Source organism: Syngnathus acus, unplaced genomic scaffold, assembly GCF_901709675.1.
Source record: "Syngnathus acus unplaced genomic scaffold, fSynAcu1.2, whole genome shotgun sequence".
Lineage (NCBI taxonomy): Eukaryota > Metazoa > Chordata > Actinopteri > Syngnathiformes > Syngnathidae > Syngnathus > Syngnathus acus.
Window position 1 is genome coordinate 23,756 of NW_023590252.1, and position 21,617 is coordinate 45,372.

The 21,617-nt window shown below is 48.4% G+C and overlaps 1 protein-coding gene across 1 annotated transcript; it reads left to right on the top strand.

The window, feature by feature from the left end:
• The first annotated feature begins 15,344 nt into the window (after window positions 1-15,344).
• On the top strand, window positions 15,345-20,425 carry LOC119119355. The gene is made up of 3 exons (XM_037245716.1): window positions 15,345-16,063; window positions 17,033-19,309; window positions 20,404-20,425. Exons 1-3 carry the CDS (start codon window positions 15,345-15,347, stop codon window positions 20,423-20,425), a joined length of 3,018 nt encoding a protein of 1,005 aa, XP_037101611.1.
• The last annotated feature ends 1,192 nt before the right edge of the window (window positions 20,426-21,617 follow it).

Here is a 21,617-nt window from a genome sequence, read left to right on the forward strand (position 1 = left end):
TCGGAGGGCGGATAGGCTTTCACGGTGGCACCGCCAGCCGGTCCGCGGGCCATTTAGGGTCCCATAAGTGACCGGGCGCGGTCTCTAACCCACGCCCGGCAGGAGTGCTCGGAGGGCGGACAGGCTTTCACGGAGCTCCCGCCAGCAGGTCCGCGGGCCATTTAGGGTCCCATAAGTGACCGGGCGCGGTCTCGAACTCACGCCCGGCAGGAGTGCTCGGAGGGCGGATAGGCTTTCACGGTGGTACCGCCAGCCAGTCCGCGGGCCATTTAGGGTCCCATAAGTGACTGGGCGCGGTCTCTAACTCAGGCCCGGCAGGAGTGCTCGGACGGCGGATAGGCATTCACGGAGGTACCGCCAGCAGGTGCGCGGGCCAATTAGGGTCCCATAAGTGACCGGGCGCGGTCTCTAACCCACGCCCGGCAGGAGTGCTCGGAGGGCGGACAGGCTTTCACGGAGCTCCCGCCAGCCGGTCCGCGGGCCAAATAGGGTCCCATAAGGGACCGGGGGCGGACGCTAAACCACGCACTCAACTCGGCACTCTGAAGCACCCAAGAGCGCTTTTTACTAGAAAACGTGCTCAGCTCGTCGAGAAAATGCACTCTAAGCAATACAATTAAAAATGCTTATAAAACATAAACTAAACGTTGCAGGTGGTCATTTCTTCATGCGCAGTGATAAACTCGGCACTCTGAAGCACCCAAGAGCGCTTTTTACTTTGCCAACCTAACCAGAGTGACGGGAGAGGCACCATCCAGAAAACGTGCTCAGCTCGTCGAGAAAATTCGATTTAAGCAATAAAACTAAAAATGCTTATAAAACATAAACCAAACGTTGCAGGTGGTCATTTCTGCATGCGCAGTGATAAACTGGGCACTCTGAAGCCCCCAAGAGCACTTTTTACTATGCCAACCTAACCAGAGTGACGGGAGAGGCACCATCCAGAAAACGTGCTCAGCTCGTCGAGAAAATGCGATTTAAGCAATAAAACAAAAAATGCTTATAAAACATAAACCAAACGTTGCAGGTGGTCATTTCTGCATGCGCAGTGATAAACCCGGCACTCTGAAGCACCCAAGAGCGCTTTTACTAGAAATAGTGCTCAGCTCGTCGAGAAAATGCGCTCTAAGCAATACAATTAAAAATGCTCATAAAACATAAACCAAACGTTGCAGGTGGTCATTTCTTTATGTGCAGTGATAAACTCGGCACTCTGAAGCACCCAAGAGCGCTTTTTACTTTGCCAACCTAACCAGAGTGACGGGAGAGGCACCATCCAGAAAACGTGCTCAGCTCGTCGAGAAAATGCGATTTAAGCAATAAAACTAAAAATGCTTATAAAACATAAACCAAACGTTGCAGGTGGTCATTTCTGCATGCGCAGTGATAAACTGGGCACTCTGAAGCCCCCAAGAGCGCTTGTTACTATGCCAACCTAACCAGAGTGACGGGAGAGGCACCATCCAGAAAACGTGCTCAGCTCGTCGAGAAAATGCGATTTAAGCAATAAAACAAAAAATGCTTATAAAACATAAACCAAACGTTGCAGGTGGTCATTTCTGCATGCGCAGTGATAAACCCGGCACTCTGAAGCACCCAAGAGCGCTTTTTACTAGAAATAGTGCTCAGCTCGTCGAGAAAATGCGCTCTAAGCAATACAATTAAAAATGCTCATAAAACATAAACCAAACGTTGCAGGTGGTCATTTCTTTATGTGCAGTGATAAACTCGGCACTCTGAAGCACCCAAGAGCGCTTTTTACTTTGCCAACCTAACCAGAGTGACGGGAGAGGCACCATCCAGAAAACGTGCTCAGCTCGTCGAGAAAATGCGATTTAAGCAATAAAACTAAAAATGCTTATAAAACATAAACCAAACGTTGCAGGTGGTCATTTCTGCATGCGCAGTTATAAACTGGGAACTCTGAAGCCCCCAAGAGCGCTTTTTACTATGCCAACCTAACCAGAGTGACGGGAGAGGCACCATCCAGAAAACGTGCTCAGCTCGTCGAGAAAATGCGATTTAAGCAATAAAACAAAAAATGCTTATAAAACATAAACCAAACGTTGCAGGTGGTCATTTCTGCATGCGCAGTGATAAACCCGGCACTCTGAAGCACCCAAGAGCGCTTTTTACTAGAAATAGTGCTCAGCTCGTCGAGAAAATGCGCTCTAAGCAATACAATTAAAAATGCTCATAAAACATAAACCAAACGTTGCAGGTGGTCATTTCTTTATGTGCAGTGATAAACTCGGCACTCTGAAGCACCCAAGAGCGCTTTTTACTTTGCCAACCTAACCAGAGTGACGGGAGAGGCACCATCCAGAAAACGTGCTCAGCTCGTCGAGAAAATGCGATTTAAGCAATAAAACAAAAAATGCTTATAAAACATAAACCAAACGTTGCAGGTGGTCATTTCTGCATGCGCAGTGATAAACCCGGCACTCTGAAGCACCCAAGAGCGCTTTTAACTAGAAAACGTGCTCAGCTCGTCGAGAAAATGCGCTCTAAGCAATACAATTAAAAATGCTCATAAAACATAAACCAAACGTTGCAGGTGGTCATTTCTTTATGTGCAGTGATAAACTCGGCACTCTGAAGCACCCAAGAGCGCTTTTTACTTTGCCAACCTAACAAGAGTGACGGGAGAGGCACCATCCAAAAACGTGCTCAGCTCGTCGAGAAAATGCGATTTAAGCAATAAAACTAAAAATGCTTATAAAACATAAACCAAACGTTGCAGGTGGTCATTTCTGCATGCGCAGTGATAAACTGGGCACTCTGAAGCCCCCAAGAGCACTTTTTACTATGCCAACCTAACCAGAGTGACGGGAGAGGCACCATCCAGAAAACGTGCTCAGCTCGTCGAGAAAATGCGATTTAAGCAATAAAACAAAAAATGCTTATAAAACATAAACCAAACGTTGCAGGTGGTCATTTCTGCATGCGCAGTGATAAACCCGGCACTCTGAAGCACCCAAGAGCGCTTTTTACTAGAAAACGTGCTCAGCTCGTCGAGAACATGCGCTCTAAGCAATACAATTAAAAATGCTTATAAAACATAAACCAAACGTTGCAGGTGGTCATTTCTTCATGCGCAGTGATAAACTCTGCACTCTGAAGCACCCAAGAGCACTTTTTACTTTGCCAACCTAACCAGAGTGACGGGAGAGGCACCATCCAGAAAACGTGCTCAGCTCGTCGAGAAAATGCGATTTAAGCAATAAAACTAAAAATGCTTATAAAACATAAACCAAACGTTGCAGGTGGTCATTTCTGCATGCGCAGTGATAAACTGGGCACTCTGAAGCCCCCAAGAGCGCTTTTTACTATGCCAACCTAACCAGAGTGACGGGAGAGGCACCATCCAGAAAACGTGCTCAGCTCGTCGAGAAAATGCGATTTAAGCAATAAAACAAAAAATGCTTATAAAACATAAACCAAACGTTGCAGGTGGTCATTTCTGCATGCGCAGTGATAAACCCGGCACTCTGAAGCACCCAAGAGCGCTTTTTACTAGAAATAGTGCTCAGCTCGTCGAGAAAATGCGCTCTAAGCAATACAATTAAAAATGCTCATAAAACATAAACCAAACGTTGCAGGTGGTCATTTCTTTATGTGCAGTGATAAACTCGGCACTCTGAAGCACCCAAGAGCGCTTTTTACTTTGCCAACCTAACCAGAGTGACGGGAGAGGCACCATCCAGAAAACGTGCTCAGCTCGTCGAGAAAATGCGATTTAAGCAATAAAACTAAAAATGCTTATAAAACATAAACCAAACGTTGCAGGTTGTCATTTCTTCATGCGCAGTGATAAACTCCGCACTCTGAAGGACCCAAGACCGCTTTTTACTATGCCAACTTAACCACAGTGACGTGAGGCGACCGGGCGCGGACGCTAACTCACGCCCGGCAAGAGCGCTCGGAAGGCGAATAGGCTTTCACGGAAGCCCCGCCAGCAGGTCCGCGGGCCATTTAGGGTCCCATAAGTGACCGTGCGCGGTCTCTAACTCACGCCCGGCAGGAGTGCTCGGAGGGCGGATAGGCTTTCACGGAGGTACCGCCAGCCGGTCCGCGGGCTATTTAGGGTCCCATAACTGACCGGGCGCGGTCTCAAACCCACGCCCGGCAGGAGTGCTCGGAGGGCGGATAGGCATTCACGGAGGTCCCGCCAGCCGGTCCGCGGGCTATTTAGGGTCCCATAACTGACCGGGCGTGGTCTCAAACTCAGGCTCGGCAGGAGTGCTCGGAGGGCGGATAGGCATTCACGGAAGTCCCGCCAGCCGGTCCGCGGGCTATTTAGGGTCCCATAACTGACCGGGCGCGGTCTCAAACTCAGGCCCGGCAGGAGTGCTCGGAGGGCGGATAGGCATTCACGGAGGTCCCGCCAGCCGGTCCGCGGGCTATTTAGGGTCCCATAACTGGCCGGGCGCGGTCTCTAACCCACGCCCGGCAGGAGTGCTCGGAGGGCGGATAGGCATTCACGGAGCTCCCGCCAGCCGGTCCGCGGGCCAAATAGGGTCCCATAAGGGACCGGGGGCGGACGCTAAACCACGCACTCAACTCGGCACTCTGAAGCACCCAAGAGCGCTTTTTACTAGAAAACGTGCTCAGCTCGTCGAGAAAATGCACTCTAAGCAATACAATTAAAAATGCTTATAAAACATAAACCAAACGTTGCAGGTGGTCATTTCTTCATGCGCAGTGATAAACTCGGCACTCTGAAGCACCCAAGAGCGCTTTTTACTTTGCCAACCTAACCAGAGTGACGGGAGAGGCACCATCCAGAAAACGTGCTCAGCTCGTCGAGAAAATTCGATTTAAGCAATAAAACTAAAAATGCTTATAAAACATAAACCAAACGTTGCAGGTGGTCATTTCTGCATGCGCAGTGATAAACTGGGCACTCTGAAGCCCCCAAGAGCACTTTTTACTATGCCAACCTAACCAGAGTGACGGGAGAGGCACCATCCAGAAAACGTGCTCAGCTCGTCGAGAAAATGCGATTTAAGCAATAAAACAAAAAATGCTTATAAAACATAAACCAAACGTTGCAGGTGGTCATTTCTGCATGCGCAGTGATAAACCCGGCACTCTGAAGCACCCAAGAGCGCTTTTTACTAGAAATAGTGCTCAGCTCGTCGAGAAAATGCGCTCTAAGCAATACAATTAAAAATGCTCATAAAACATAAACCAAACGTTGCAGGTGGTCATTTCTTTATGTGCAGTGATAAACTCGGCACTCTGAAGCACCCAAGAGCGCTTTTTACTTTGCCAACCTAACCAGAGTGACGGGAGAGGCACCATCCAGAAAACGTGCTCAGCTCGTCGAGAAAATGCGATTTAAGCAATAAAACTAAAAATGCTTATAAAACATAAACCAAACGTTGCAGGTGGTCATTTCTGCATGCGCAGTGATAAACTGGGCACTCTGAAGCCCCCAAGAGCGCTTTTTACTATGCCAACCTAACCAGAGTGACGGGAGAGGCACCATCCAGAAAACGTGCTCAGCTCGTCGAGAAAATGCGATTTAAGCAATAAAACAAAAAATGCTCATAAAACATAAACCAAACGTTGCAGGTGGTCATTTCTTTATGTGCAGTGATAAACTCGGCACTCTGAAGCACCCAAGAGCGCTTTTTACTTTGCCAACCTAACCAGAGTGACGGGAGAGGCACCATCCAGAAAACGTGCTCAGCTCGTCGAGAAAATGCGATTTAAGCAATAAAACTAAAAATGCTTATAAAACATAAACCAAACGTTGCAGGTGGTCATTTCTGCATGCGCAGTGATAAACTGGGCACTCTGAAGCCCCCAAGAGCGCTTTTTACTATGCCAACCTAACCAGAGTGACGGGAGAGGCACCATCCAGAAAACGTGCTCAGCTCGTCGAGAAAATGCGATTTAAGCAATAAAACAAAAAATGCTTATAAAACATAAACCAAACGTTGCAGGTGGTCATTTCTGCATGCGCAGTGATAAACCCGGCACTCTGAAGCACCCAAGAGCGCTTTTTACTAGAAATAGTGCTCAGCTCGTCGAGAAAATGCGCTCTAAGCAATACAATTAAAAATGCTCATAAAACATAAACCAAACGTTGCAGGTGGTCATTTCTTTATGTGCAGTGATAAACTCGGCACTCTGAAGCACCCAAGAGCGCTTTTTACTTTGCCAACCTAACCAGAGTGACGGGAGAGGCACCATCCAGAAAACGTGCTCAGCTCGTCGAGAAAATGCGATTTAAGCAATAAAACTAAAAATGCTTATAAAACATAAACCAAACGTTGCAGGTGGTCATTTCTGCATGCGCAGTGATAAACTGGGCACTCTGAAGCCCCCAAGAGCGCTTTTTACTATGCCAACCTAACCAGAGTGACGGGAGAGGCACCATCCAGAAAACGTGCTCAGCTCGTCGAGAAAATGCGATTTAAGCAATAAAACAAAAAATGCTTATAAAACATAAACCAAACGTTGCAGGTGGTCATTTCTGCATGCGCAGTGATAAACCCGGCACTCTGAAGCACCCAAGAGCGCTTTTTACTAGAAATAGTGCTCAGCTCGTCGAGAAAATGCGCTCTAAGCAATACAATTAAAAATGCTCATAAGACATAAACCAAACGTTGCAGGTGGTCATTTCTTTATGTGCAGTGATAAACTCGGCACTCTGAAGCACCCAAGAGCGCTTTTTACTTTGCCAACCTAACCAGAGTGACGGGAGAGGCACCATCCAGAAAACGTGCTCAGCTCGTCGAGAAAAAGCGATTTAAGCAATAAAACTAAAAATGCTTATAAAACATAAACCAAACGTTGCAGGTTGTCATTTCTTCATGCGCAGTGATAAACTCCGCACTCTGAAGGACCCAAGAGCGCTTTTTACTATGCCAACTTAACCACAGTGACGTGAGGCGACCGGGCGCGGACGCTAACTCACGCCCGGCAAGAGCGCTCGGAAGGCGGATAGGCTTTCACGGAAGCCCCGCCAGCAGGTCCGCGGGCCATTTAGGGTCCCATAAGTGACCGTGCGCGGTCTCTAACTCACGCCCGGCAGGAGTGCTCGGAGGGCGGATAGGCTTTCACGGAGGTCCCGCCAGCCGGTCCGCGGGCTATTTAGGGTCCCATAACTGACCGGGCGCGGTCTCTAACCCACGGCCGGCAGGAGTGCTCGGAGGGCGGATAGGCATTCACGGAGGTCCCGCCAGCCGGTCCGCGGGCCATTCAGGGTCCCATACATGACCGGGCGCGGTCTCTAACCCACGCCCGGCGGGAGTGCTCGGAGGGCGGATAGGCATCCACGGACGTCCCGCCAGCCGGTCCGCGGGCCATTCAGGGTCCCATACATGACCGGGCGCGGTCTCGAACTCAGGCCCGGCAGGAGTGCTCGGAGGGCGGATAGGCATTCACGGAAGTACCGCCAGCAGGTCCGCGGGCCATTTAGGGTCCCATAAGTGACCGGGCGCGGTCTCGAACTCACGCCCGGAAGGAGTGCTCGGAGGGCGGATAGGCTTTCACGGTGGTACCGCCAGCCGGTCCGCGGGCCATTTAGGGTCCCATAAGTGACCGGGCGCGGTCTCTAACCCACGCCCGGCAGGAGTGCTCGGAGGGCGGACAGGCTTTCACGGAGCTCCCGCCAGCCGGTCCGCGGGCCATTTAGGGTCCCATAAGTGACCGGGCGCGGTCTCGAACTCACGCCCGGCAGGAGTGCTCGGAGGGCGGATAGGCTTTCACGGTGGTACCGCCAGCCGGTCCGCGGGCCATTTAGGGTCCCATAAGTGACCGGGCGCGGTCTCTAACTCAGGCCCGGCAGGAGTGCTCGGACGGCGGATAGGCATTCACGGAGGTACCGCCAGCCGGTCCGCGGGCCAATTAGGGTCCCATAAGTGACCGGGCGCGGTCTCTAACCCACGCCCGGCAGGAGTGCTCGGAGGGCGGACAGGCTTTCACGGAGCTCCCGCCAGCCGGTCCGCGGGCCAAATAGGGTCCCATAAGGGACTGGGGGCGGACGCTAAACCACGCACTCAACTCGGCACTCTGAAGCACCCAAGAGCGCTTTTTACTAGAAAACGTGCTCAGCTCGTCGAGAAAATGCACTCTAAGCAATACAATTAAAAATGCTTATAAAACATAAACCAAACGTTGCAGGTGGTCATTTCTTCATGCGCAGTGATAAACTCGGCACTCTGAAGCACCCAAGAGCGCTTTTTACTTTGCCAACCTAACCAGAGTGACGGGAGAGGCACCATCCAGAAAACGTGCTCAGCTCGTCGAGAAAATTCGATTTAAGCAATAAAACTAAAAATGCTTATAAAACATAAACCAAACGTTGCAGGTGGTCATTTCTGCATGCGCAGTGATAAACTGGGCACTCTGAAGCCCCCAAGAGCACTTTTTACTATGCCAACCTAACCAGAGTGACGGGAGAGGCACCATCCAGAAAACGTGCTCAGCTCGTCGAGAAAATGCGATTTAAGCAATAAAACAAAAAATGCTTATAAAACATAAACCAAACGTTGCAGGTGGTCATTTCTGCATGCGCAGTGATAAACCCGGCACTCTGAAGCACCCAAGAGCGCTTTTTACTAGAAATAGTGCTCAGCTCGTCGAGAAAATGCGCTCTAAGCAATACAATTAAAAATGCTCATAAAACATAAACCAAACGTTGCAGGTGGTCATTTCTTTATGTGCAGTGATAAACTCGGCACTCTGAAGCACCCAAGAGCGCTTTTTACTTTGCCAACCTAACCAGAGTGACGGGAGAGGCACCATCCAGAAAACGTGCTCAGCTCGTCGAGAAAATGCGATTTAATCAATAAAACTAAAAATGCTTATAAAACATAAACCAAACGTTGCAGGTGGTCATTTCTGCATGCGCAGTGATAAACTGGGCACTCTGAAGCCCCCAAGAGCGCTTTTTACTATGCCAACCTAACCAGAGTGACGGGAGAGGCACCATCCAGAAAACGTGCTCAGCTCGTCGAGAAAATGCGATTTAAGCAATAAAACAAAAAATGCCTATAAAACATAAACCAAACGTTGCAGGTGGTCATTTCTGCATGCGCAGTGATAAACCCGGCACTCTGAAGCACCCAAGAGCGCTTTTTACTAGAAATAGTGCTCAGCTCGTCGAGAAAATGCGCTCTAAGCAATACAATTAAAAATGCTCATAAAACATAAACCAAACGTTGCAGGTGGTCATTTTTTCATGCGCAGTGATAAACTCGGCACTCTGAAGCACCCAAGAGCGCTTTTTACTTTGCCAACCTAACCAGAGTGACGGGAGAGGCACCATCCAGAAAACGTGCTCAGCTCGTCGAGAAAATGCGATTTAAGCAATAAAACTAAAAATGCTTATAAAACATAAACCAAACGTTGCAGGTGGTCATTTCTGCATGCGCAGTGATAAACTGGGCACTCTGAAGCCCCCAAGAGCGCTTTTTACTATGCCAACCTAACCAGAGTGACGGGAGAGGCACCATCCAGAAAACGTGCTCAGCTCGTCGAGAAAATGCGATTTAAGCAATAAAACAAAAAATGCTTATAAAACATAAACCAAACGTTGCAGGTGGTCATTTCTGCATGCGCAGTGATAAACCCGGCACTCTGAAGCACCCAAGAGCGCTTTTTACTAGAAATAGTGCTCAGCTCGTCGAGAAAATGCGCTCTAAGCAATACAATTAAAAATGCTCATAAGACATAAACCAAACGTTGCAGGTGGTCATTTCTTTATGTGCAGTGATAAACTCGGCACTCTGAAGCACCCAAGAGCGCTTTTTACTTTGCCAACCTAACCAGAGTGACGGGAGAGGCACCATCCAGAAAACGTGCTCAGCTCGTCGAGAAAATGCGATTTAAGCAATAAAACTAAAAATGCTTATAAAACATAAACCAAACGTTGCAGGTGGTCATTTCTGCATGCGCAGTGATAAACTGGGCACTCTGAAGCCCCCAAGAGCGCTTTTTACTATGCCAACCTAACCAGAGTGACGGGAGAGGCACCATCCAGAAAACGTGCTCAGCTCGTCGAGAAAATGCGATTTAAGCAATAAAACAAAAAATGCTTATAAAACATAAACCAAACGTTGCAGGTGGTCATTTCTGCATGCGCAGTGATAAACCCGGCACTCTGAAGCACCCAAGAGCGCTTTTTACTAGAAATAGTGCTCAGCTCGTCGAGAAAATGCGCTCTAAGCAATACAATTAAAAATGCTCATAAAACATAAACCAAACATTGCAGGTGGTCATTTCTTTATGTGCAGTGATAAACTCGGCACTCTGAAGCACCCAAGAGCGCTTTTTACTTTGCCAACCTAACCAGAGTGACGGGAGAGGCACCATCCAGAAAACGTGCTCAGCTCGTCGAGAAAATGCGATTTAAGCAATAAAACTAAAAATGCTTATAAAACATAAACCAAACGTTGCAGGTGGTCATTTCTGCATGCGCAGTGATAAACTGGGCACTCTGAAGCCCCCAAGAGCGCTTTTTACTATGCCAACCTAACCAGAGTGACGGGAGAGGCACCATCCAGAAAACGTGCTCAGCTCGTCGAGAAAATGCGATTTAAGCAATAAAACAAAAAATGCTTATAAAACATAAACCAAACGTTGCAGGTGGTCATTTCTGCATGCGCAGTGATAAACCCGGCACTCTGAAGCACCCAAGAGCGCTTTTTACTAGAAATAGTGCTCAGCTCGTCGAGAAAATGCGCTCTAAGCAATACAATTAAAAATGCTCATAAAACATAAACCAAACGTTGCAGGTGGTCATTTCTTTATGTGCAGTGATAAACTCGGCACTCTGAAGCACCCAAGAGCGCTTTTTACTTTGCCAACCTAACCAGAGTGACGGGAGAGGCACCATCCAGAAAACGTGCTCAGCTCGTCGAGAAAATGCGATTTAAGCAATAAAACTAAAAATGCTTATAAAACATAAACCAAACGTTGCAGGTGGTCATTTCTGCATGCGCAGTGATAAACTGGGCACTCTGAAGCCCCCAAGAGCGCTTTTTACTATGCCAACCTAACCAGAGTGACGGGAGAGGCACCATCCAGAAAACGTGCTCAGCTCGTCGAGAAAATGCGATTTAAGCAATAAAACAAAAAATGCTTATAAAACATAAACCAAACGTCGCAGGTGGTCATTTCTGCATGCGCAGTGATAAACCCGGCACTCTGAAGCACCCAAGAGCGCTTTTTACTAGAAATAGTGCTCAGCTCGTCGAGAAAATGCGCTCTAAGCAATACAATTAAAAATGCTCATAAAACATAAACCAAACGTTGCAGGTGGTCATTTCTTTATGTGCAGTGATAAACTCGGCACTCTGAAGCACCCAAGAGCGCTTTTTACTTTGCCAACCTAACCAGAGTGACGGGAGAGGCACCATCCAGAAAACGTGCTCAGCTCGTCGAGAAAATGCGATTTAAGCAATAAAACTAAAAATGCTTATAAAACATAAACCAAACGTTGCAGGTGGTCATTTCTGCATGCGCAGTGATAAACCCGGCACTCTGAAGCACCCAAGAGCGCTTTTTACTAGAAATACTGCTCAGCTCGTCGAGAAAATGCGCTCTAAGCAATACAATTAAAAATGCTCATAAAACATAAACCAAACGTTGCAGGTGGTCATTTCTTTATGTGCAGTGATAAACTCGGCACTCTGAAGCACCCAAGAGCGCTTTTTACTTTGCCAACCTAACCAGAGTGACGGGAGAGGCACCATCCAGAAAACGTGCTCAGCTCGTCGAGAAAATGCGATTTAAGCAATAAAACTAAAAATGCTTATAAAACATAAACCAAACGTTGCAGGTGGTCATTTCTGCATGCGCAGTGATAAACTGGGCACTCTGAAGCCCCCAAGAGCGCTTTTTACTATGCCAACCTAACCAGAGTGACGGGAGAGGCACCATCCAGAAAACGTGCTCAGCTCGTCGAGAAAATGCGATTTAAGCAATAAAACAAAAAATGCTTATAAAACATAAACCAAACGTTGCAGGTGGTCATTTCTGCATGCGCAGTGATAAACCCGGCACTCTGAAGCACCCAAGAGCGCTTTTTACTAGAAATAGTGCTCAGCTCGTCGAGAAAATGCGCTCTAAGCAATACAATTAAAAATGCTCATAAAACATAAACCAAACGTTGCAGGTGGTCATTTCTTTATGTGCAGTGATAAACTCGGCACTCTGAAGCACCCAAGAGCGCTTTTTACTTTGCCAACCTAACCAGAGTGACGGGAGAGGCACCATCCAGAAAACGTGCTCAGCTCGTCGAGAAAATGCGATTTAAGCAATAAAACTAAAAATGCTTATAAAACATAAACCAAACGTTGCAGGTGGTCATTTCTGCATGCGCAGTGATAAACTGGGCACTCTGAAGCCCCTAAGAGCGCTTTTTACTATGCCAACCTAACCAGAGTGACGGGAGAGGCACCATCCAGAAAACGTGCTCAGCTCGTCGAGAAAATGCGATTTAAGCAATAAAACAAAAAATGCTTATAAAACATAAACCAAACGTTGCAGGTGGTCATTTCTGCATGCGCAGTGATAAACCCGGCACTCTGAAGCACCCAAGAGCGCTTTTTACTAGAAATAGTGCTCAGCTCGTCGAGAAAATGCGCTCTAAGCAATACAATTAAAAATGCTCATAAAACATAAACCAAACGTTGCAGGTGGTTATTTCTTTATGTGCAGTGATAAACTCGGCACTCTGAAGCACCCAAGAGCGCTTTTTACTTTGCCAACCTAACCAGAGTGACGGGAGAGGCACCATCCAGAAAACGTGCTCAGCTCGTCGAGAAAATGCGATTTAAGCAATAAAACTAAAAATGCTTATAAAACATAAACCAAACGTTGCAGGTGGTCATTTCTGCATGCGCAGTGATAAACTGGGCACTCTGAAGCCCCCAAGAGCGCTTTTTACTATGCCAACTAAAGGGAAATGTGCTTTCGGCAGTTTGCAAACATATTTTGTTAAGACAGCGCTAGACTTATAATCATATCAATCATATCAGTAGTAGTGTACTCGTGTGGTGATTAATAAGTGGAAAGGAATGTGCAGGCTACAATGAATTTGTTCTCTACAAAGTATTGTGGAACAGGATGACCAGACAGGGAGGATATCTCAAGGCCGGTGAAGAACAACTCGTCTTTGTGGTCCAGACACCTGTGCTGAGCAGGGGAAAAACCCAAACCAGGAGGAGACGACCATCGACCATCGACCAATCACCACACAATATTTTGCATGCTTGAATATTCATATTGTGTTTCTTTAAAACTGGGCAACCCGGAAGAATGTGTTGTCTTTGATGGTCACGAAGGCACACGAGTTTTTGTGTTAGGGACCCGAGACCCAGGCCTGTATTAGTTTGCTTTGTCAGGATTAAACAATTGGTAAATTCGGCCTAATTGATCTACTGGTCTTCTCTTTGACAGAACGAACTCGCAGAATTGTTAGGTGCGACAGTGTGTAGATTTGGACGTAACAACTCTTGTGTTAAGTGTTGATCATAATTTGGAGTCAGATCAATAGCTAAAATCCGTAACCTAACAATTTCTTGGTGACCCCGAACGTGATGTCAAGAGAAGGGTAATTGACAAACTCGTGGTCTGTATCCAGGTCATCGGACAGTTAGTCTGGGACAGCTGTCTCCCGGTCGGCGTACCGTTTGGGAATAAGGAATAAGCGCACAACGTTGAGCTGGTACGACGTCTCCTCAACCCTGAGCTCATCACTGATGAGGTAAGCAGAATACCTGTTACTATATGTCGAAATTCTGCAAATTGAAAGAGGAAATTTAAGAGGAGACTGTCGTTCAGATCAAATAAGGTGTGCAAGAAGTTAAGTAAGTTTGGAACTTACGTGTGTAACGTGTACGGTAAAGTCAGGGACTTACGCGTACTAAGAATAGGTCAGGGACCTAGTGCTTCGTCGTGGAACTTATGTGTGTAACGTGTACGGTAAAGTCAGGGACTTACGCGTACTAAGAATAGGTCAGGGACCTAGTGAACTTACGTGTGTAACGTGTACGGTAAAGTCAGGGACTTACGCGTACTAAGAATAGGTCAGGGACCTAGTGCTTCGTCGTGGCGGACAAGGGTGCGGTGACGATCGTATTCAAATAGCTGGGGTGTTTTTTGAGATCCCCGAGGAGAAGTGAGGCCTCCTCAAAAAGTATCCGGTGATAACAGTTCCTCCTGTGAGAGATAAGACCGCTAAAATGTCCAAAATGAGCAACCAAATTGGGGGGAGTGTGTGTGGTGAGAGGAATGAATGGAGTGAGAGTGTGTGTGGTGAGAGGAATGAATGGAATGAGGTTGAAGGATTGTATGCTGATGTGGAAGCGCAAATTGTGAGTGGATTTGACCGAAAAGAAGTTGCAAAGGAGCGCATGAAACACAGAAAAGTCTTCGTGAAATTGGAAGCTGACAAATTGTTTCAGGGCTTCCCAACAGCTTGGGACATGGAACGCCTGGCAAGGCAATTGCAGAAAAAAGAGTGTGTGGTGTTGAAAGGAAAGCTTGACCTAGAGGTTGAGAAAAAAGGCGCCGACTGGCGCAAGCGCAGGTTGCTAGAGAAGCACATTAGGGAAAAAGAGGAAGAGCGGCGCTCTCTGCACAATTTGGCGACAGCTGCAACAGCTTTGTTCGCTACTCAAAAGAAAATTCCCGTAGAACATGCAGAGAGTGAGAGAAGAGCAGAGAAGGTAGAGAAAGTGGTGAAAATAGACGAGGAAAGGAATGAATACAAGGGCATTTATCCATCTTTGCATGATGTGACACACCCGAGTGCCCCCACACTCGGAGTGACCAATGTTGGACCGCCGCCGTACGGCGCCCCCGGAGTGATGGCTCCGGTGGTGACGTTGGGTGGCCGGATGGTGTTGGATGTTGAGGGCGAAGGCGAAAGGGCAGATCAGAGCATTGTGCAGCTGATTGAACAAGCAGTAAATAAAGAGAGGCGCCGGGCCCGGGAGGGGGATATAGCCCACGTGGTCACATCCACCCCCGGCCCGAGCCCCCACTCCTCCAACGTGACGAAAGGAGAAAGTTGGCAGAGACTTAGTGCTGAAAATGAGGAGCTAAAGAAAAAAGTTGATCAAGCTGAGGAGCAGCGTAGACTGGAAATGCAGATGTTGAAATGGGCAACAGAAAAAGTGAGACGAGAAGACGCAAAGGGCGAGCGGAGACAGAAAGAGCTTCCACAGTGTGATAGCAGCGAGGGGGAGGGGGAAGATAACGTTGTAATGCAACAGAGGAAAATGTTACAGTACGCGAATCAGGATAGTAGAAAGAGGTACAGGCAGGGAGAGAAAGAGATGCGGAAAGGATACAATTTGCGGAGTGGTCAGGGTCAGATGACGCAGACCGAGGGGCAGAAAAATGAATTAATGTGTCCGCTGGTGACCACACCAGGCGGCCAGCACTACGAGCCTATGGTGCTCCGTGATGTGACTGCGATGATGGAAAAAATGCCCCCACTTCACAGAGGAGGTAAAGTGTGGCTGAACAAATTTTTGGCTCTGATGAGTGGGCAGAGCTGTACACTCGGTGACATGCGTCAGACATTGGCAGGAGCATGCTCTCTAGTACAATTGCAGGCGATTGAGGAAGCAGCAGGCACAGCGAGACTGGGGAGGGAGGTGCCCTTGCCACAAGTAGCAGCGCCCCTGTTTGAAAACATTAAATTGACTTTCCCACAACCCACCGATCTGGCCCCCACTATGTTTCCTTATGATGTGAAAATGTCACCAGCACAGCATTATGTAACATGTGTGGAAAGTTGGATTGAAACTACAGGTCGTCATCCGGCTCTCTCGCCCGAGGCAGAGGTGCTCTTCCGGACGGCGCTAGTGGATGGACTTCCGCCAGACGTGAAGCAGCAGCTGATGTCAGACCCTGACATTCTGGTTTGTGCCGAAGCACGATTTAAACGTCATCTTTTGTATCACTGCAGAACGTTCACTGAGTCACAAGCTAAAGTTGAGAACGAGACAGACGCATTATCAAAACAGTTGCTGAAATTACAATTGGCAAAGATGCATGGTGAAGCTAAACAGTCAAAATCACAGAAAAAGGAAATGCAAATGTCACAGGCTCCTCAGGTGGTTGGGCGCGGGAGGGGCCAGTTCCGGGGTGGATACAGAGGCCGGGGAGGGAGTGCACCCGCTTACCCGGGCAGGATGACATACCAACCCGACCCATCCAACGCATGCTTCATCTGCGGCGAAACCGATCATTGGGCAAGAGGATGCCCACAAAGTCGACCGCGCGGAGCCGCCCGCCCAGCCGGAGGCCCCCCACGCCAACCCGGGGCGCCGATGCAACAGGCAGCAACAGCTCCATTTGGTGGACGGCCCTGGCAACAGCCACAAACACACGGAGGTCAGTACTACCAACATGATGATCTCTGGTGTGGACAATTTGAATAGGGCTGCCCGGGAAGCCAGAGAAGCAGTGGCGCGGCGGAGCCAATGCTTCATGTGACAGTGGAGGGAAAACCTGTGCAGATGCTGGTGGACACAGGAGCAACTTATTCATCAATAAACACTGCCCTACCTGTATCCTCACTGTCAAAGAAAACAACAACTTTAGTCGGCTTTTCGGGACAACCACGAACTCTGCCTTTTACCAAACCACTTGAGACGGTGATCACCCAGACGGGGTGTAGACTGTGGCACAAATATATCCATTCTACAGACACTCCGATCAATTTGATGGGGAGGGATTTGCTGTCAGCCGTTGAAGCTAAAATCCTGTGTGGGCCGGAGGGAGTGATAATTCAATTTCCAAATGGTGTCAGCATTCCGTGCTCACAGCAGCTACAACAACATGGCCAGTGGCTGATGGCGCCCCTACAGACAGAAGCAGAAACTGCAACCATCTACTGGGCCAGGCTGGAGCCAGAAACCCCTGCTGGTGGCGGTGTGTTCTCGACCTACCTACTGTGGAAGCCCTGGATCTGCTCACTGGCGCCATACCACCCACCTGTTGATCCTTTGCATTGCACTCTATATTATGACCGAAAAAGTGATGATGTTTATCGGGATTTGTTTGAAGAAATTGAAGGGCACATGTGGGATTTAACTTCATCATGCATTTTGATTGGTAAAGAGGGAGTTGCAGCAGCTACTGAATTAACACCTGAACAAATGCAGTGGTTCAAAATGACAGAAAAAGGGGTACCACACATTTCGCTAGCTCTTGCCCCAGGTCATGAAGCCAGACAATTGGGCTCAATGGTCAAACATTTGTTGCTGCAAACCGACTGGCGGAAAACACACATCCCTAATTTGTATTGGTCAGAGTCTCAGAAAGCTTACCAAATTAAACAACCCATGGTAGACTCAGGGCTGCTGGAGATGATGTTGGTATCTCGCACACATGGCAGGGAATTAACTGATCATGAGGACGCTGAAGTAATGCTCGCGGCCTTGCCCGACACCTTGTGGTCCCAAGGTCCATTTGATGTCGGGTTTTGTCACTCGATGGCCCCTATTGATCTCCAAATGGATGAGACGCAGCCTATCAAACGACCCCAATATCGTTGGCCGAGTGAGGCGGACCAAGGCATGGAAGACACTCTGTGCGGCCTCTGGGACGCAGGGGTGTTGGAAGTGTCATGCTCCGAATGGAACACCCCGTTAAGGCCAGTCCAAAAAGCAGATGGGAAAACATGGCGCATGGCACATGATTTGAGAGCAGTAAATGATGTCACTATAACTCCTGTTCTTCCCGTGCCAGACCCGCACCGAATCCTTGCATCATTGAACCCTGCCTATCAGTGGTTCACCGTAATTGATTTGGCTAATGCCTTCTTCTGCCTCCCGCTTTCCCCCTCAGTGCGGCACGTGTTCGCCTTCACTTACAAAGGGATGAAATTGCAATACACACGCATGCCGCAGGGATTCAAAAATTCGCCAGGATTGTTCAATCAGGTCCTCAAAGAACTCCTCGAACCATGCCAAATGCCGGATGGCACATTGTTGTTGCAATATGTCGATGATTTGTTGATTGCAGCAAAAGACGAGCAGACGTGTCTTGAAGGAACAAAGAAAGTGTTGTTGTGGTTAGGGGAGAAAGGGTTCAAGGTGTCAAGAAAGAAACTGCAATGCTGTCGCCAACAGGTCACTTTTCTGGGACGTGTGTTGACCCCTAGTGGCCTCGCCATGTCGCCTGAACATAGAAGCTCCATCCTCCGACACCCACGGCCCGCCACCGTCCAGGAGATGCTATCATTCCTGGGGTTGTGCGGCTACAGCAGACATTACATACCCTGTTTTGCTGACAAAACTGGTGTCCTACGGGCCCTGATCCGCGAACAGGGGGCGAGGAATCTCAGGGCTTGCCTGGTTTGGACACCGGAGGCTGCTGAGGTCTTTGTGTCACTGGTGCAGGAGCTGGCCTCTGCTGCGGCTTTGGCCACTCCTGACTACACTCTGCCCTTCCATCTAGATGTCTCTATTTCAGGGAAAGTTGTGAATGGAGCTCTGTACCAGAAAATGCAGCATGGACGTGCAGTGTTGATGTATTGCAGCGTCCCCTTGGACAACATTGAGCAACGACAACCCGATTGTTCCAGATATGCGGCTGGCCTGGCAAAGGTCTTACTCAAAACAGCCCACACGGTCATGGGGCATCCAGTTTATGTGTTAACTGATCATGCAGTGTCTTCATTTGTCGCATCGGCGGCGTTCACGTTGACTCCACTGCGACAAACACGGTTGTTGAAAATATTGACTGCCCCAAATGTCAACTATGTCCATTCCGGAGTGAACATGGCCGATCAATTGTTGGTGGGACCCCATGAGTGTGCATCAAAGGTCCAGACGGTGGCGAAAGTCCGACCTGACCTCTATTCGACTCCGCTCGGGCACGGTCGTGTGGTGTTCACAGATGGCTGCTGCTGGAGAGACAGGATGGGCTCCCTCCATGCGGCCGCGGCTGCGGTCGAGTGGAGGGATGGTTCCTTCCAGCCTCTTAAAGTGATGAAGCTCAACACCCACCCATCGGCCCAGGCGGCAGAAGTCTTTGCTCTGGTGTTAGCTTTACGACAATGCAAGGGGGAAGCCGTGACCATCTATTCTGACTCCGCTTATGCGGTGTCGGCGGCTTTACTCGATCTGGTGGGGTGGCTGCAGAATGGGTTCACGACGGCCAGGGGCTCGGAGATTGCGCACAAGGATTTGATGTTGCATTTGTTTGAGGCATTGAAGTACCCGAGCGAGGTGGCCATTGTCAAAGTGCCTGGTCACTCCAAAGCTGACACCTTAGTAGCTAGGGGGAATCGAGCGGCTGATGAATTGGCCAAGCAGACGGCCGGGTATGGCGGGGCAGAGGACATGATGGTGTCCCGCGGTCCACTAATTGTGGACGGGGAACACCCCGACTCCTGTTTGCCTCTGTCACTCTCGCATGCCGATCTGTGTGCCGCCCAGGGTGCCACGTCCCCGGAACAAAAATCGGTCACAAACAACATCATGTCTGAGCATCATTTAAACATCCGGTCCAAAAGACAAGTGACCGGGGTCACTCAGACACACCGGGGACACTGCGAACCGGTCCAATCATTTAAATGGGGGATCCAGGTTTGCATCCCTAAAAACGTGACAGTACAAATTATCATACCGTTTGAAAGTTTGGTGAACGGGCAGATTAGAGGACAGGATTATCGGGATTATGATTGGTATTTGACCAACGACTTGGTAAATAGGGGTTGGAAAGATCTGGTATGGGACACTAAAGATTGGTATAAGTCATGGGGGACTAGTGTTCAAGCAAAACAACATCAGCAAATGATAAAAGGGGAAAAAACGCAGACAGGCATCACCTTGTGGGTTAATGCTTCACACGATTTACATTTAGGAAGACGCACAGTAGGGTGCTGGGGTTTCCAGTTAAACATATATGTGTATAAATACCCGTATTGGCAGATGTTCCTCTGTCAAGGTGAGGATGCCAAACAAGAAGTATCTTTGAGTCCCTCAACAGACCCCCGAATTTTAGCGAAAGCGATTAGGAGCGTAGATGATTGGTTTCGGGTCACTACGGGAGTCACCGCTGTAAACAATAATTGGCTTTTGATGGCGGAACAAGCTGCTAATGCAACTGGTGAAGATTGTGTGGTTTGTCTCGAAGCAAGAGTAGTGTTAAAAATTGTTCCAGCTGCAATAGAATCAGCATGTGTTTTACAGGTGTTGACCCAGTCCAGGACCAGTGGCGATTGTTTGATTTATAATGATATTTTCCCAGTCGTGGGCTTGGAGAAAAGAAAGCCCATTTTTGATAGCCATGTGACTCAACAAAATATGACATGTTTAAAGTTAAAGGGAAACGGCATAAGTATTGGGACAATAGATCACACATGGTGCAGGATAAATTTGTTTTTGAATGTCCCCTCTCCTCTCTCTCGTGCAGACCTCTGGTTGTGGTGTGGTGACAACAAATTATATGATCGCTTGCCGAAGAATGCATCAGGTATCTGTGCCCTTGTGTCTTTGATAATGCCTGTGGTGGTTGTCCCCATTGAAATACAGAATCTCAATTGGAACATGGAGTTCCCATTGGCGGGGCTCCTAAGGCGAGCCAAAAGAGACGTTTTGCCCCCATGGTCCGACATATATTGACGCTATAGGAGTGCCCCGGGGTGTGCCAGATGAGTATAAACTCGTTAATCAAGTGTCCTCGGGATTCGAAAGCATTTTCTTATGGATCACCCCCAATAAAAATGTTGACCGTATTAATTATATTCATTACAATGTCCAACGGCTGGGTAATTATACAGCTGAATCATTTGCAGCGGTCCATGAACAATTGGCCGCGACGTCATTGATGTCGTTCCAAAATAGAATTGCGTTGGACATGCTATTGGCTAAGGAACATGGTGTGTGCGGAATGTTCGGGGATGCATGTTGTACTTTCATCCCCAACAACACGGCACCAGGGGGCCGACTGACCCGGGCGTTGGAAGGACTAAGGATACTGAATAAAAAGATGAAAGATCATTCAGGTGTACGCACCGATATTTGGTCTGATTGGATGAAAACGTTCGGAAACTGGAAAGGCCTCATCATGTCTGTGCTGGTTGCTGTGGCTATTTTTACTACAATAATGATTTTATGCGGTTGTTGCTGTATTCCATGTATTAGATCACTCACTGTTCGGTTGATCGAGAAAACCGTTGGCCCGTTGTCACCGAAGGGCCAATATACCCTGGTGACTCAACAGGAGCCGCGGGGGGAAGAAAGGACCGACAGTGTGCTGGTCGCTGATTACTAGAGTAACTGGTGATGACCTCATAAATGAGGTCATGAGAGGGAAAAAAGGGAAATGTGCTTTCGGCAGTTTGCAAACATATTTTGTTAAGACAGCGCTAGACTTATAATCATATCAATCATATCAGTAGTAGTGTACTCGTGTGGTGATTAATAAGTGGAAAGGAATGTGCAGGCTACAATGAATTTGTTCTCTACAAAGTATTGTGGAACAGGATGACCAGACAGGGAGGATATCTCAAGGCCGGTGAAGAACAACTCGTCTTTGTGGTCCAGACACCTGTGCTGAGCAGGGGTAAAACCCAAACCAGGAGGAGACGACCATCGACCATCGACCATCGACCAATCACCACACAA